Here is a 17,365-nt window from a genome sequence, read left to right on the forward strand (position 1 = left end):
TAGATTATTAATAGCGATTCGGGTCACCTGCAGGGTGCCATATGATTAAATGATCACATTTACTCCCCAAACCTGGAAGCAGACCTCTTGGTCATGGTCAGGCGGTCACCTATTACATAAATCCCACGTCTCCATTGTGACTGCAGTGATGGGAAGTAGTACTTGATGCTGACATTCCGAAGTATCATTTGCCAGAGGATGAGAGAGCCTGGATGGCTTCACCATCAACTCGGAGTAGCCAGATTACAGTTATCCTCCGCCGTAGTTGTTGGCGTGGGCTATTATATGCTCCACCGGAAATGTCTTAAGCTGTACTAGTAAACCATGGACTGAAAAACGGCTGGCTGCATACCTAGGTATTTTGGCATGTCAACCCGTCTGCATGAGACCAGGCTGTTCAAGACAGGTTCGAAATACTAAAAAGAATCAATAGAATTCTTGAAAATCACAAGCCATTTGGGTACCAACTCGCACGGAGGTAGATTCACGCCCGTCTGAAGTTAGGATAGTCCCTGGTAGATCCCCCTATCGGCCTCCCAAGCGAGAGAATGCCCATGAGGTGTGATTTAGTGGTAGGCTGCCCACTGAGAATCCCTCGTCTGGCGGCATGGACCACCTCCAAAGGAAAAGTGACTTGCTTGAGCGACCCTAGGCACGTCTAGGCACCCACAACCCGAAAGTGAAATTTCGGCCGCCTCTGCTAGGCACGCTCTGGTCGCCAGTCACAGCCCGTTGTCCCTGCCTGGTGCCCAGTGCCCACCCAGCTGATTACTTCACTTTGCAGGATAGAGACGAGAAAGATGAACCCTTCTGCACGCCAGAGCAATAATGGAAGAGGGAAAGACCAATGACCATCAAGCCCAGGTCAATAATGAATATTTCCGCCCTGCAAGTGTCGCACCCTTTTCACCACCCAACAAACGGCACTACCTGCTTCAGCTTGCCCATCTAGACGCGCTGCGGCTGCCTTGCCCTGCACTGCACTGCACTGTGCTGTGCACAACAAACCAGGCGAAAGTGAGCCAAAGCAACGAGCAAAGCCCACATCCACACCCACACCCCCTTTGCCCATCCCCCCTTCAAGTTCCCATTGTTTTTCAACTCTCTCATCCCGAGTCTCCACTCCCTAGAAATCTTGCCATTATTATTGCAGGTCCAACGTGCAATTTGCAGCCTGCAGCCAAACCTGGGCACCACACCACTCCCAGAACCAAACTCCCCAAAGGGCACAACCTACTCCCGTACACCAACGACCTTCTGAATTCTGAGTCCCCAAACTACGAAAATTTTCACTACCAGCCCAAGTGTCCCATTCCCGCCCACCTCAACGGCGAGAATTTTCTTCTCACCATCCAAATCATCACCACCACTTGATCAATTCATCACTTTGAAGCCTTTATTCATCTCAGTGGATTAAGCGCTACAATTTGATATACATTTTGTGAATTGTCAAAGTGAATTTGCTACTGAACGGGTTTTGAGGTGGTCTTCTCTGATTCACCCTCGCCCTTCTTTTCACTTTGGCCTGTCTACTTTTGCCCTACACTTGCCACTACTGCAGTGCAGGCCGCCCCCAAAAATATTTCGGGTTAGGTGGCCTGCCACCCTGCCCGCACCACTCTTCCGCTCCAAACTCCCTCTTTCTCCCATGAGGTTGTTCCCCCAAGAGCGTCCATGTCGCGCGCGACAGGCAGGCACACCCGCCCCAAGAAGCTCAACGCCAAACAGAATGTCCAGATTTTTCGTGAGGATCAAGTCGAATCATTGATCGACTATGATTCTCAACGGGCTCAAATAGAAACCGGTGTTGAGAAGGCCGAAGAAGCTGTAAGTTTTCCCCTTCATCGCCGTCACAGTGCTGCCGCTTCCAGTTTGTTTTTCTTGCATCTGGCCTCTTCTCGCCGCTTAGTCACCATGGTCTTGGCACAACATCACTGACTTTTCGCCAGGAATACCATCTCCAACAAGCCATCAAAGCAACTCAAATAGCAAAAACAGATGCTAAAATCAAAGATGCATACATCCCCACTCCACCTACCATTGCGAATGATGTTCAGTATGACGTCCTCTATCCCAAAGGCTTTCAACAGCCAGCAACATACATCCGCTCATCAGCCACGGTCGAAGACTGTGCTGGAGTGGCGTATTGCATGGACGAGGAAGATGAAATTGCCTTGAAACTGCTCAACGCAAGATTACCTGCAGAGCATGCTCCTTGTACTGAAGATCAATTTGAAGAGGTCATGAACTTCTTTGAAGAAACGGCTCAGACAAAACAGCCTTTCGCAGCTGTTGATAGTCCTCCCGTCTTACCTTTAGAAGAACTGCAAGAACAGTTTGATAATACCATTCCTTCATATGTGAGAAACCTTTCCAAGTTCCTCTACGACCATTGGAAAGCGCGGCGAACCATCACTGGAAACCGCGGGCTGGCTCCTCGGCTCAAGTTTGAGACCGGCCAAGAAACGGATGATTCCGATCCATATGTCTGCTTTCGAAGACGAGAGCTGCGGCAAATCCGAAAAACCAGAAACAGAGATGCTCAAAGTGCCGACAAATTGCGGAAGCTTCGGCTTGAGCTCGAGACTGCTCGTAATCTTCTACTCATGGTGAAGAGGAGAGAATTCTTGCGCAAAGAAACCCTCGAGATGGATCGATTGGTGTTTGAACAACGCCAGGCATTCAGAGAAACAAAGAGAAAGTTGGGCATGAAGGGAGACGAGGATCTGCTCATCAATCAAAAGGTAACCACATCAAAGAAAGCCCTACCTTTGAACATGAAACTGACTTGCTCGTGTAGAAGCAGAAACTCCCACCTGGCATGACACCCGGTCAAGCTGCTCTTGCTCAACAACTTCGAATGCCCATGGTCCCTGGAAGTGGTCCAGAATTGCGTACTCTTGAAGATGTCATGGCCGCCAAGGAACGTGAAATGGAGAAAGAAATCCAGACTAATGTCGATAAGCATATTCGATGGAACGAAGGATTTGTTGATAAGACCATGGCTCCACTCACACCAGAACTCGAACCAGAACATCCAGAGCCAGATGACCATTTCCGAGAAGCAATGGCCGCGAGTGTGTACCTTCCAACACCGCCAGCTAGTGTTTCGGACGAAGATTCTCAACCACAGCAGAATGGTGCAGACGTCGTGATGAAAGATGTAGCTCGCCCGCCGACACCCATTCGCTATGCGACACCTCCCAGTGACGATCAGGGCATTCAGATGCCATCCTTCCGAAGAAGACTCGGAAGAGGTGGTCGAATCATGATTGATCGAAAACTTCCACGACCGCGACGAGATCCAGCTGATGATGACCGATTCAAATATGACTCTGATGACGATGAATCGTCCGTCTCCAATTCAAGGACGGATGATGTACTTGGCCGCATGATCCAGCGTGCTTACCTCATAGGTAATAGCAGACCAACGGAAGCTCAGACGTCCTCGGCGAGAAAATCCCAGCATGAAGCTGGTGGTCCGAGTCAGTCGTCACCAGCAGGTCCACAACCCTCTACACAACAACAGCAACCGACGCCTGCACCTTCTTGACCTGTCGTGAAAAACGACTATTTGTTTTGTGATATTTTTCAACCCGTTGAACCAGAGAGCACAATTTTCAAAACTCTCTTTTCCTCTCAGCTCCGAGACGAGTACCGAGCTTGTCGAGGCTGTAGAATGTTTTCGCCTCCCACCAGATTTCATGGGTGCTTGTAAGATGATGGACAGTTTGAGGGTGACGGGTGTGGGTGGGTGTGTATGTGTGTGGTCTTGCTTTGGGAACTTGGAGATTGCAAGCTGGTGATTGAGGGTTCGGATGGCACTCCAACCGAATCGTCAAAGGAGAGTAGCGAGGTTACCACCGACAGTGGTGTTTTGTACAAAGTATTATAAGGCCAGCGCCTAGAGTTTCAAAGCCCAACCAAAGAGACAATGCTCAAAAGAGTTTTGATGTCAAATTCTCCTCTTGCACAGACAGACCTTCTCTTTTTCATCTTCGAGCTACTTTCTTGGGTTGGGTGTTTGTGTCTCCATCGTGTTTTCGCTTGGAAAACCCATTGCTGTTGGGACCGCGTAGCTCTTCGGACTTCTGCTTGATGTGCTCTTGACATATCGAGAGCAGTTGGTGGAGGATCTCCTTCTCGCCCATGCGTACCTGGAGGGCCATGGAACATCGCCTCAGGCTCTTGCCCGCAGCAATATCTGCATCGTCGAAACCGGTTTGGTTGAGGCTGGCCCACAGGGCTTGATCGGCTTCGTATGAGGTACTGTACTCGGTGATGCGTTTGGTGAGAATAGATTGCAGAAGAGCTGCCTCCTCGACGGTGATGGAGTCCTTTGGCTTTTTGAGATTTGCGCCTCCATTCTTGTCATGCGTACATAACGCTCTCAGTAGCATGTGAAGTTCACCGGGGATGGCATCAGGCAGTGTGGTGCTAAGGCCCTGCTCGGCGCGAGTGATTGCATATCCATCGTCCAAGAGGCCCAGTTCTTCGAGCTGCTCTTCTTTCTGTATCCAAGCAGGATCATGAGAGGTTTTCCTCCCCGAAACTTCTAGTAGAAGATCATAGGAGATTTCGACCACATCGTACTGAGCGTAGTTGTCTGTCAGATACCCGTACATGCGGAGTAGGTCGGACCGTGGAAGGGGGCCATAGTCATTGAAAATCTGTTCGCCTTGAGAAATAGGCTTGGTGGCTTTCATTACTAGATAGCCAGTTTCTTGGTAGAGTCTTGCCTGGAGTGGAGAAGATTTGGTCAGCCTGAGTCTTGATTGTGAGAAAGGAATGGATAAAACGTACATTGTTTCTATCGGCATCCGCGTTGAGCATATCAGCCAAGGGCACCATGCCCTTGAGGGGTTCGGCTTCGTCGTCTTCTTCCCAGTCATGATCTTCTGAGGCTTCATCGTCATTTTCGTTCTTGTTCTCGTCGCGATCGATGTCAAAAGCATATGCCATGAGAAGACTGCCCGCCATGTGTGCGAGCTCGATTAGCTTGGCGGTCTTTTCTGCTTCGGTTGTCGCGGAGGCAAGTGGGAATGAATCAGGATGCTGTAGCATCAGTGGGATGATAGAGGATTTCCATGATTCTTCGGCTGATCTCTTTCCGATTTTGTCGACCACAGCGCTGGCCTGTAGTTCTTCCAGCTCTTGCTGGTTCCAGAACATGAGGCTGTCGAAGGTGGTGGGGAGAACTTGAAAGTAAGGATACCATGGCGATTGCTCATGGCGAAGATATTCATATATTATGGTCACGATCAGAGGAGGCCACGCTCCCATATCTTCGAGAGGCTCGAGTAGTGAAGGTACGATACTTGAGGTGGTTGTGGTGAGCACTAGTGACCGTGGGATTGCAAATAGTTCCTCGTCTTCGACGATGTCATTTTTGGCGACTGGAGATGAGGACAGTCAGAATACAGCAAGATAGTCGGTGTGGGAAAGCTTACCGGCGCCTCTCCCAGCATTCTGGGCCCTAAGATCCTTTAATTCAACCTTGGGGCTTATCCTCGTACCGTCTGCAGATGTAAACCAAGCGAGGAAGCGAGAGGTTGTCTGATCAAAGTCCAAGGACGCTGATGGGCCAACAGTATCGCCCATTTGATTGAAACAGTGTTAACAACGAGAAACCAAGGAGCGGGGTGAAATAGAATATTTGAAAAGAGAAAATTGGTGTGTAGTGGGTGAGTAGGTCGTATGTGGTGAGGAGTTAAACGCAGTCAGTGGCAGTGGTGGTGGGCGGAAGATTCACAATATATTACGGAGGAGCATAAATACCAGTATCTCCGCCGCGATGAAAATCGGATAGGAATTTTCCGATTGGTAGGTGACTTTTGTGCGTCATCCACTCTCTTCACTTCACTTTCAAGTCGAGGTCGACCGCCATCAGGCTGTCCAAATGAGGGGTGGGAAAACAGAACTGACAGTGAGAAAAAATACATGCATCATTTAGGTCTTTCGGATCACGTCTAAGACGATAACTACGGGGAACAATTTTAAGAAATTGATTATACGAAATTGAAACAGTGACCTTTTCCACGAGGACATGTCTATGTCACAGTCAGACCAAGAGGAAACATCGTGAATAACAATCTCTCAAACAAAGATATTGCATCAGACTCTCACCAAAAATGATTGCAATCGGGCTCGAAGGCTCAGCCAACAAACTCGGGGTTGGCATCATCTCACATCCAACAGCAGGTCAAACAGGACCCGCCAAAATCCTGTCCAACATCCGCCATACATACGTATCACCACCGGGCGAAGGGTTCCTGCCCAAAGATACAGCCAAACACCACCGGAGCCATGTCGTTGCACTCGTAAAACAGGCTCTCCGGGAGTCGAATCTCTCCATATCCGACGTCTCATGCATCTGCTACACCAAAGGCCCTGGCATGGGTGCACCATTACAGTCTGTCGCGGTCGCAGCACGAATGCTCTCGTTGCTGTGGGACAAGCCGTTGATCGGCGTGAACCACTGCGTCGGGCATATCGAGATGGGTCGAGAAATCACAGGCGCGTCTAACCCTGTGGTACTCTACGTATCTGGTGGCAATACTCAGGTGATCGCCTACTCGATGCAACGGTATCGGATCTTCGGAGAAACGCTCGACATTGCGATTGGAAACTGTCTCGATCGATTCGCGCGCACGCTCGGCATTCCTAACGATCCAGCACCGGGGTACAACATCGAGCAATTGGCGAAGAAGGGAGGAGGTGTGCTGCTCGATTTGCCGTACGCGGTCAAGGGCATGGATTGTTCCTTCTCCGGCATCCTCGCGCGAATCGATGAATTGGCGCACCAGATGCATGCTGGCACACTGAAGGATACGGCGTCAGGCGAACTGGTCACTCCTGCGGATTTGTGTTTTAGCCTGCAGGAGACGGTGTTTGCGATGCTGGTGGAGATCACGGAGCGAGCCATGGCGCACGTGGGGTCGAATCAGGTGTTGATCGTCGGTGGTGTCGGCTGCAATGAACGGGTGCAGGAAATGATGGGCATCATGGCTCGGGATCGTGGTGGGAGTGTTTATGCCACTGATGAACGGTTCTGTATCGATAACGGAATCATGATTGCGCATGCAGGCTTGTTGGCGTATCAGACCGGTGTGAGGACCGAGTTGGAGGACAGCACGTGTACGCAGAGATACCGGACGGATGATGTTTATGTTGGGTGGAGAGATGACTGATCTTTATGTTGAATAGGTCAACAGCACGGACTGTCTTGACTGATGCTTTTATATTATCAATGATATCCCTTTGACGCTGCGCTCCGTCCACGATCTCAGAGCCCTGAAGCCCTACGATTTCCGGAGTTACATGACAGCGACGCGGCGGCCTCCTGGTCCATCGGCATCATGCTTGAGTCTAAAGCAATCTCAATCTCGACCGAGGAGCCGGCATCGCCATCTCCTTCACACAATACCTTCATACTCACCGTCGATACTGCACCAACCAGCTCCGAACAGCACACTACCCACTAACTAGCACAAGCAAAAATAACAATCAAGGCTCGCAAAATCTAGCTCGAAAATTCTCAAACTCCCTCGCTTGCGTGGGAATTAGAGTCTACAACCCCATGTGCTCCTGTCTTTAGAGCCCTAGAACTGTTACAAGGGAAGCAAGGGTTCCTGCGCGCCTCAAGTCTCATGTCAACCGTACACTTCGCATCAGCCAAGGGTCCATGTAAGTGCCTCAGTACCGCGTTTACCTGAAAAGCAACCGCCAACGGTTGAATGCCTCTATGCAGCCGAACAGGTTTTCACCTCATCCACGCTGGTGCTTGCAGCAGAAGTGTTTGTTGGGATTCCGCAATGGTTGCCAGGCGCCTTGGTTTTTCTGTGCCTGTCTGCAACTGCTTCAAACTGCGCAACAAAATTTATCTCTTTGTGAACTCTGTTATTCAATCTTTTGTATTGTGTGGAGTGTCTGTTGCTTTTCTACTGCCTGTTGCTGATGCCTCCTACCAGTAGTGGTCCCCAGCCGTCTATCTTTTTTATTGGGTATTTCCTGAAGGAAAAACATAAGAACATAGAACCTATTTGCTTTCAAGACTCGTAGCGATGAGAGTAAACGCTGACCCTCCTGTCTGTCCTCAGACACAAGCATGTCACTTCCAATCATGAGCTCGTGAATTCTTTGAGGTGGATATCATTAGTCATCGATTCAGCCTCTGGAGTTGTGCCATCACAGAACAACACCAGTGAACACTTAGCACTTAGCACCGATATGTCCACTACTAAGCTGCAGTTTGGAATCTCGGGACTGGCTTGAACGATATTGTCGTCACATACTGTACAGTGTGAGAATCAATAAGAAGAAAAACTGGATCTTGAGGCTTACCTTCTTCTTGTATCTCGTGGTAACACTAGTGGCCAGGACACCATTCTTGACACTACTTGTCATGAGATGATTGAGAACCGTATGATTAGGCAATGTCAAGACACTGTTGTCGTCCTTGACTGGAAGAACACCATTGAGAATCGATCGACTTAGAAAGAGTGGCAGGCTCGGAGGAGCCGGAACCTCGGTGAGGATTCGTTGTGCCGTTTGGTTTCTTGGATCTTCCTCTGGGAGGTCGATATCGACCAAGGCTTGTGGAATGATGCGTCGGAAGTCTCCCGCTGGTATCTCCTCGATCTGGAGCTCATCGGTAACCGACTCATCCGGGGTCTGAGCGCCGGACCTGCCCTGATCTTGCTCGTCTGCAGTAAGACCTGGTGTTGCTGAGGTTCTAGTTCCCGGTTGGGTGCTCTCTCGTCGTGGTTTGGAAAGATCTTCGGTGGCAATTTCGATGTAGTTGACGAGAAAATTGTTGAAGTCGACAGCTGTGGGCAAAGAGGGACTTGTTACCATCTCACCATCTACAACGAACTTGAGATGATGGGTTCCCGAAGGCAGATTGATCGTTGTGAACATGCCATCGGCATTCTTCCTGTTAGCAAGATCGTCAGCGAGCATTCTGGCATGTTGGGCAGTATATTTCGAGCAACACACCTTTGATGAAGTCGGTATTTCTTCTCCCAGTTTGCAAAAGTACCGGTGACGTAAACCTTGTGCCCGCCATGATTCCATTCGATGACAGTAGGGACGGTCTGAGAGTTGTTGTTCTCGGCGGGAAAGGGCTGCAATTCATCGCCAACATCTTCTTCGGAACGAGTGGTGGCTTCGCTTAGCATGGAACTCTTTCTCCGCAATTCGGGTTCCAGAGCAGACAGAGGTTCATCGGTCTCGAACATGGGAATGTCGGCATTGCTTCTATCTGCTGGAAGGATGGTTGGCGATTCAGGGATGGAGACATCGGCAATGGGCAGAGGAAGACGTGGTGGACGAGTCTGGGCAACAGGGGTGTATCTGCGATCATTGTAGGCATTGCGATGTTCTTCAAATCTCTCTTCGATCGTATCTTGCTTGCTCCTAGAAGCAGGAACGTCCATGGGAGTGGAGGTTTGTGGTGCAGGTACGGGAATCTGATGCCTAGGTTCCTTAGGCCTATGCTCGAGATCTTGCTTCTTATCTCTGCTGGACCCAGACGTGGACCTCTCTACCTTGGACGCGATTCTGGCATGATGTTCGGGGGAAGATGAGTTCTGAAGGTATTGTTGAAGAGGAGCTTTCTCGAGGTGTTGCGAAGTGGTATGGGCGACAGCGGTCTCCTGAGAGGCTGAAGGGTCAACGGGAGTAGCAGCTCGACCGTGGGTCAAGGCCTGGATGGAGACTCTCCGGTTGACTCTTCGGTCTCTCTCTTTCTCTCGTTCTCTATCTCTCTCGGACAGGGGAGAAGTGGACTTTGACGAGGAGCCCTTTTCGGCGGATTGTTGCTGACCCATTTTGGAAAGATTGTGGATGGAACTAGTGTTGATGTCAAAGAATTTGCATGTGCAAAAAAAAGCGTTGATATGCGACACGTGCTTTTGCGGATGTGGGCCGTGTCAAAGATGTCAGGGAGATAGGAAATCCGAGGGGAATGTTGCCGGGGCCAGATAGATTAGCATTCGGCGTGTGAGTGAAAGAAGGATGAACGGAGGCTGAAGAGACGAAGGAGCAGAACCAAGTTGATGCTCCAAATTGTCAATTGCAGACCGTGGAAGCCATTTTCTCTGAGTGATGAATCAAGCAAGCGACGTGGAGTGAGAGCAAGGACAGAAGGACCTCGAACTTCAAGTTGTGATCGCGGGTAAAACTGATGGGGCTAATTAGCTCGTTACTTGGTTTGGAGGTGGGTGAGAAATGAAGTGAGGAGAAGTGGGAGGGCCAAGTTGGTGAGGGCAAATAGAGGGGCGAGGGCCTCGGGCTTTTTTGAGGTGCAATTATTACTCGTAGTGCCCATTATTAGTGCCTGAAGCCTCCCTAAGGCTAGGTTCTTAGTTGACAGATTCTCGGCGCCATAGGCTCCCTCAGGTATCCATGCAGCCCCAGACACCTTGCGTCATCGGCGATCCCATCAACTGAACCTTAGCTATCCCGCGGCTAACTAGCTCCTTGTTCCTGTAGTCTGACCTCAAACAAATTGTAGTTTACAGTTTCCCAGCCATCATCACTGGCATACATATCACCGGGAACATCAACACCTTCATATCGTCGGAAACTCTACCTTGTAATTCTCATCATGGACAGATAGAATCAATGACAACCTTCGATGCTCAATCACCAAAGAGCGACTGGCTCACAACCACCACCACCGTCCTCTATTATCTCCTTGTCTATCCCATTCTACTTTTATTGAAAGCAACATGGTACATTGTCACAATACTTTCCATCCCATTTTTATACATTGGACGAGGTCTGATTCGCTTGTCCACTATACCATGGCGTTTGTTTACACGTTTTGAGGTAATATACACTGTTCCACCTCAGTTCGCTGCTCCTGCAGGCACTCACTGAAACCCCACCAATGTTTTAGGCTCTCTGGTATTTCCTCGGTACCGCGGTCCTTCTGGGAATTCTTCTCGGACTTATCCTACATTTCACCCTACGCGTCTTCGTAGTCGTCCTTCGTCTTGATCAGAAGTCCCTCCCTCAACCTGCGCCCAAGCCCAACCCTAAACCTAGGCCGATCCCCGCAAGGGGACATGATGCAGTATCGTACAGGAAAGCAAGAGAGGAGAAGAGGAGGAAGGCAGAAGCGGAAGAGCAAGAAGTTCTGGCTGCTCAAGCAAGACTGATAGCATCACAACCACTCATCCAAGAAGTCGTGCGAGAAGCGAGGAAAATGCCCTTGTCGGGCCCTCACTCATCCGGACTCCTGAGTCCAAGTATACCAGGGCCAAGTCGCCATGGACTCTTGCAAGAAACCATTCTTGAGCACACTGATGAGGATGATGACGACTCCGTATTCTGACAGACTGAGGTTTCATCGCAACCCAGCTTTGACAAGCGCTGACTGGAAAAGATCCTTGCAACGGACTTGACTGCCCAGTCGGGCGCACAACAGGAACGCTCCGCTCAGCTTGCGGTGCAGGCTGTATGTTTCCTCTGGAGGTGGAGCCAGTCGCTCTCTCAGCATGACGGGAATGAGCCCACGCACTCGATCGGTGATGGTTTGGTCCTTGAAATCATAGACATCCGGCGCATAATTCATAAAGGGCTCAGCAAGTGTCATGACAGAATCCACATGTGCTTTAGTCATCGTCTTGGACTCGTAACCTGTGAGATATCCCAGCTTGACAGAGAAGTCGACGCACCCTGCTCGGTCTCCTCGGGATGCTGCATCCAGAACTTTCACGTATAGGTCGATGAATTCGGCTGGGAACTCGCGTGACGCTCCAAAATCCAGTAGCTCGAGTTTATTTGTTTCGGAATTGTAAAGAAAGTTGGTCCAGTTGGGATCGGTCTGCATGTATCGGAACTCGATGATTTCCCGGAGACACAGCCGCAGTATTTGTGTTCCGATCCAATCCCTTTGCTGCTGACTGAAGTTCTGAACCTTGGTGACAGCCACACCCTCCATCTTCTCCATGGTCAGGACCTGTTTGCCTGAAGCCTCATCAAAGATTTCAGGCACCGTGAAGGTGTCCTGCTCGTCTTTCAACAGCTCTCGAAACCGGCGGGCTCCCTCTGCTTCTCGGAGATAATCACATTCCCATGCAAGCTCGGTGCGAGCATTGGCAATTGTCTTGTCCAGATAAAGACCTTTGGGCAGCAAACGAGAAGCGGTCAACAGCAACGAGAGGTTGTTCAGGTCCGACGAGATGGAATCCGCGACACCGGGATATTGCACCTTGACCGCGACTTTCTGACCCGACCTGAGCACCGCACCGTGCACTTGACCGATCGAGGCGGCCGCCATGGGTCGCTCATCGAACTCATCGTACTGGTTACGCCAATTGGGGCCTAGGTTCGCGGCGATCACAGCATCCCTCTGAGAAGCGGGCATGTAGTCAGCGCTATCTTGTACACGCTGGAGCACGTCATGGATGGGCTTGGGGAGCATCTTTGCATCTTGAAAGCTCATCATTTGTCCTAGCTTCAATGCGGCCCCGCGCATCTTCGACAGCTTGGCCACTAGCCGCTCCATGTTCGCCGCACTCAACATCAACGACCCGTCTGGCCCGCCTGTACGAGAAATGCTTTCGCTAACAGCCCCAAAAGCCATCGATGCTGCTAGTCCTCCGTACTCGAATAGACGGGATACTCGCGATGATGGGACCCTGGACTCCCGCATTTGATACGCCTGAACATTCGGTGCTTGCGACGCCTACAGCTGTCAGTCAATCAGTTGAGATCACTTGTATCATGGGTAGATCAATAGTTAATACTCACACTGAGCTTTTCGGCATCCTTGGCCATATCAGCTGCTAGTTGCTTGATGCTCTCTGCATCTGTACTCGAAGCCTTCTCCTGGACCACTCTCGATGTGTGGAAGCTCCTGCTCGAAACTCCCCCACTGGGAAAATGCTTGGCTGCTTTCTGCGAGAACAGTTTGGAGTTCTTAGGGTTGCGAAATAGTTGAGAAAGTTCTTCTTCAGTGGGCTCAGGTTCTCCCTCGTTTTCCTTAGCTCCCGAATAGTAGACGTCCGCATTAATACCAGGAGGGATGTGTGAATCTCCCTCCTGGATATCATTCTCCGTCTTGGGCACACGCACCCGTGGCAAAGCCGATAGGACAGGCTTCACATGCCCCGGCGGCTGGTAGAAAACATCCTTTTCTTGCTCAATTCCAAATTCTTGAAATCCACCTTCTTCTGCCGTTGGAGGCTCTGCGGTCCTCGCTGGTATTTGGTCTTCTGATTGACGTTGAAGTCTCCTCGCTTCCTCCGATGACAGAGATCTGCCTGCAGGATTTGGAATCGTAGACTGGTTGGAGGACTTTGGTGAAAGGTCTGCATGTGCGTTCCTTTCTAGCGGGTGTTGTGGCGTTTCCCCTACAGGTCTCTTGTTGAATGTAATGCCATCCCCAGTCTCTTGGCCAATTGGACTTTCCTGCGATGGAATAGTGCCATCTGGAAGCGGGTTTCTTTCCGCTTCTACCTGCTCGACATCAAGGTCTTCTGTGGCCGGAGGGTCTGAGGTTGAGTTTCTTTCGGAGGATTCGTAGAAATGATCCTGCTCGATGCCTTCTCGTGGAGAATGTGAAGGTGAACGCGACGAGGCAAAGCGGGAAGCTGCAGCAGCCACCACAGGTGGACCTTGAGTCTTCAACGCTTTAACCAGGGATGAAGTCTGGCCATAGAGCTGTACCTGGGAAAGTCGAATGTCAAAGTGCTTGATTGCTATTTTTCGGGAGACATTGAACAGAGCGACAGCATCGAGGATGCGTTTTCCCGACATTATTGTAGGTTGAGGTTACAGATTGAAATTAGAATTCAGCACACTCATTTTGCTATTTAATATCCACTTGTTGTTGCGCTTACGGTCAGGGGATTGAGAGGTGTGGAAGTAATGGTGTTGATTGAGAGTAGCAGGTCGAACTACATCATCGATGGGGAGCATCGGCATCGGAATTAATTTCATCCAAGCTTTCTTCGTTCCAGAGAAGCTTAGATAATGGAACTTGCCCAGCAATATCACACAGCATTCCTTCTTCCCCCCTTTCTCTCTCCAGGTTGCAGAACATTTACACTGTATCGACCCGTCTAAGACCTCATAAATGGCTAAATGAACATCAACGATGCAGGCGCCATCCGAGCGCGTATGGTCGAGCTGGAGGCTGAGCTCCAGGCCACCAAAACTCTCCTGCGTCAAATAGAACAAAGCCCAACGAAGCCTGAAGATGGTTCAGGTAAAGGCAACAGTTCTTTCAGTATTCCTGTGACACTGCCATTGGGGTCATCAATCCATAATTTAATGCTCCTATCTGACTCGGCACTCCCACTTGGCTCGTTCGCCTACTCGAGTGGCTTGGAATCCTTCCTTGCCCACCACAAGCCTCTTGCTGCTAGACAGACCACCCTGTCACTTTTCCAGAAGTTTTTGAGCCTTTCAATCCAGTCAGTGGCATATACTAATGTCCCATACGCTCTCGCCGCCTTCCGAGATCCGTTGGCTTTGATGGACCTGGACAATGATCTCGATTCCTCGACCCCATGCACTGTAGCGAGAAGAGCAAGTATTGCTCAAGGCCGAGCTCTGCTCAGCGTCTGGGAAAAAGCATTCGTCTCATCATCCAAGGCTCAATCAGACGACGGAGGACTTGAGACCATTACGGCGCTCGAGGTGTTTTCCAAAGACCTCAAGCTCGCCGCCATCTCCACAGACCTATTACCCGTCAATGGGCACTTTGCGCCGCTGTGGGGCGCAGTATGCATGGCGCTTGGTCTCAACCTAGAAGAAGCAGGCTACCTTTTTCTGCTCAATCACGCCAAGGCAGTCGTGAGTGCTGCTGTCAGGGCATCTGTTATGGGTCCTTATATGGCACAGACCATCCTTGCGAGCAATGACTTACAGGATTTGATCCGTACCAGCTTGGAACGGGTGTGGCTTCTGAAACCCGAAGACGCTGGACAGGTCGTGCCGTCCATGGATCTGTGGATTGGCAGACACGAGCTGCTTTATAGTCGGATCTTCAATTCTTGAAAATTTTTCTCGACTTTGAAGGACAAAGGCTGCCACATAACAGTTTTCAGCCACAACCTTCTTGCATAGGGATTGACAAGAATTCGCTTCTTTGTATTGACAATCCATTGTGACACAGCCTCGACCAACATATATAATGATCGAGCTCAATCATCAGGCGCTGAAGTTGGTAGTAACTGCATCCCGCTCAGGCAACAACTCCAAAGCTTACGAGAACATTGATCTCATCGATCTGTGCAGACGAACTTCTCAGGAACCTCATTAGCCGCCGAAACATCGTTGCCACTACATTGTGGAAACATCCGCAGCAATGCCCGACTCTACCGGATTCTACATTCTCTTTTGCCATGAGTTGTTGTTTCGAGCTTTGCGAAACGCCTTCATTGCTTCAAGACAGTTTGTCGCCAACCTTCTCAATCTCTTCAAATCTGCGATGACCTTGTTGTACACTGTGTGCCTCCTTGCTGTATTCCTCTATGAACTATTGGCCTTGGTTGCCATCCTTTATCGAGTTATGGAACCTGTTATTTGGCGTCCCAGCTCGTTCATGAAAGCTTCATACACCAGTTCTGAGTCTTCGGAGTCCGCTCCCACCGGCGACCCGCAAGACGACCCAGATCAAGACGACCAAGATCAAGACGACCTAGACCAAGACCAAGATAACCTAGGAGCTTCCCCACAGAGCCCACTTTGGACAAAAGTATTTCCAAAATACGACCATGGCATCTTAAGAGTGCGGTCACCTCGTTACAGGGAAGCCTCTGAGCCGCAGATCTCGCCAAAAACCCTTGCCCGCCTCAGAACATCACCACGAGCTTTTGCACGAAACATGGGGAATCATCACTCGATTTGAAGTTCGGGCTCTTGAGGGTGCCGTGCTGCTCGAGTAATACATCCGTGACGATAAGTTACTGCAGTAAATTGTGCAGAGTGTGAATAACTAGTGAATCTTCACAGCCGGATCTGTGGCTACTGGAAATGCAGAAAGCTGTTCCCACGTAGCACGCGATGTGGGCATTCTGATGTTGCAGCTTACAAAGTTCTCTTCTGCGCCCTGGGTAACCCTTGTCTATGCTCACGAGGCAGCGAAATGGTGACTGCTTCGGAGTACAGCAACTGCCTCAGCGTCGGTGAGCTATATATGTTGCTATGCATGAGTTGCACCCCGGAAGGTTTGTGTTCAAACAAATTCTCACTCTGACTACGCAATCGATTCCTGACAGCCTTGAACTTCACGAAAAGAACCACCATCATTATAATCCTTTACTCGGCCATCACAATGTCCGTTGATACCCGCTACAATGTCTACGACTCTCTTGCCAGAACGATGCTAGTGTTCGGCCTCTGTGCAATGGTATATTCTGTTTTACCCGCCCATAACAGAACTTTGTTATTCCGAGTGTACGACATTCTCCGCCACAACTTCGAAGAGATCTTTGACGACGATGGTGGCATCCTTGGACCAAGCTTGTGGGCACTTGTTCATTTCCTAGTGTTCGGAATTCTGTTCGACATCCTTTGGGTTGTCACGGTGTCACCCGACGCAGTTCCGATGGAGTACATCTACAATGCGCGCGTTTAAAGTCGGACATCAATCGCAAATGACCTTGGAGTCTGTCACGGCAGCACTGCACCAAGGCTCCTGATCCGACTTGCGTACTGGACAGACTTTAAGTCTTGGCTAATATACAGTACGAGTACCGAAGGGGTGAAGACGAGTGGGTGGCATGATTGTCTTTGGATATAGCATCTGGTGATTTCGGGCGTTTGGGTCAACAAACATGACATGAGGCCGTAAGATACTGAACGAAGTTGGACTCTACTTTTCAACTACTGCTTTGGTCTCAACTACGGTTCTGATTTCGGTGGTGATAAGTTCACCATCGTATGTCCATTGTGTGCACGAGTGGCGAGTGGGCTTGATCCAGGGTTGGATGTGTCTTTTCCCCCCTACCAGCAACCAGGTACCACAATTTTCCTTCTGTGTGCGAGCTTGCGGACGGTTCTCGAAGTGATGGAATCTGACTGCCTGGGAGTGCAACAACGGCCTTGGAGTGGAACAATGAAGGGCAATAATGGATTTCGACAATGAAGTTCGACAATGGCCCGAGCCGTCAACGGCTGTCTTGAAGATCAGCAACTGCCTCACAGTCGATGGGCTATATATAGATATCCCTGTGAACAGGAATCGTCTTTGAAATTTCATGGTAAAAAAAGCCCAAACACTGACTCCTCGGCTCTAAACAAAAGGCCTATCTTGCATTCAACTCAGCATTGAAACACACTCACCGGCCTCTATCCACCAGCGAGAGCAATAACAGCAGAGGATACCAGCTTCTCCCTCGGCTCT

The 17,365-nt window shown here is 50.0% G+C and overlaps 6 protein-coding genes across 6 annotated transcripts; 3 read left to right on the forward strand and 3 right to left on the reverse strand.

Moving 5' to 3' along the window:
- Positions 1-1,674: 1,674 nt before the first annotated feature.
- LTR84_006173 (uncharacterized protein) lies at positions 1,675-3,553 on the forward strand (the record flags this gene model as incomplete). The annotated part of the gene is made up of 3 exons (XM_064849734.1): positions 1,675-1,827; positions 1,950-2,744; positions 2,801-3,553. The coding sequence occupies 3 exons, from the start codon at positions 1,675-1,677 to the stop codon at positions 3,551-3,553; spliced, it is 1,701 nt and encodes a 566-aa protein (XP_064703489.1).
- Positions 3,554-3,992: 439 nt separating this feature from the next.
- Positions 3,993-5,601, reverse strand: LTR84_006174 (uncharacterized protein; the record flags this gene model as incomplete). The annotated part of the gene is made up of 3 exons (XM_064849735.1): positions 3,993-4,739; positions 4,804-5,396; positions 5,451-5,601. The coding sequence occupies 3 exons, from the start codon at positions 5,599-5,601 to the stop codon at positions 3,993-3,995; spliced, it is 1,491 nt and encodes a 496-aa protein (XP_064703490.1).
- A 530-nt stretch (positions 5,602-6,131) lies between these two features.
- GPE1 (CCAAT/enhancer-binding protein gamma) lies at positions 6,132-7,190 on the forward strand (the record flags this gene model as incomplete). The annotated part of the gene is made up of 1 exon (XM_064849736.1): positions 6,132-7,190. The coding sequence occupies one exon, from the start codon at positions 6,132-6,134 to the stop codon at positions 7,188-7,190; it is 1,059 nt and encodes a 352-aa protein (XP_064703491.1).
- Positions 7,191-8,239: 1,049 nt separating this feature from the next.
- On the reverse strand, positions 8,240-9,830 carry LTR84_006176 (uncharacterized protein; the record flags this gene model as incomplete). The annotated part of the gene is made up of 3 exons (XM_064849737.1): positions 8,240-8,293; positions 8,344-8,935; positions 8,998-9,830. The coding sequence occupies 3 exons, from the start codon at positions 9,828-9,830 to the stop codon at positions 8,240-8,242; spliced, it is 1,479 nt and encodes a 492-aa protein (XP_064703492.1).
- Positions 9,831-11,353: 1,523 nt separating this feature from the next.
- Positions 11,354-13,770, reverse strand: LTR84_006177 (uncharacterized protein; the record flags this gene model as incomplete). Its single annotated transcript, XM_064849738.1, has 2 exons — positions 11,354-12,697; positions 12,763-13,770. The coding sequence occupies 2 exons, from the start codon at positions 13,768-13,770 to the stop codon at positions 11,354-11,356; spliced, it is 2,352 nt and encodes a 783-aa protein (XP_064703493.1).
- A 327-nt stretch (positions 13,771-14,097) lies between these two features.
- Positions 14,098-15,015, forward strand: LTR84_006178 (uncharacterized protein; the record flags this gene model as incomplete). Its single annotated transcript, XM_064849739.1, has 1 exon — positions 14,098-15,015. One exon carries the CDS (start codon positions 14,098-14,100, stop codon positions 15,013-15,015), a length of 918 nt encoding a protein of 305 aa, XP_064703494.1.
- Positions 15,016-17,365: the final 2,350 nt, after the last annotated feature.

The sequence above is a fragment of the Exophiala bonariae genome (assembly GCF_035927105.1).
Source record: "Exophiala bonariae strain CCFEE 5792 chromosome Unknown scaffold_23, whole genome shotgun sequence".
In the NCBI taxonomy this organism is placed as follows: Eukaryota; Fungi; Ascomycota; class Eurotiomycetes; order Chaetothyriales; family Herpotrichiellaceae; genus Exophiala; species Exophiala bonariae.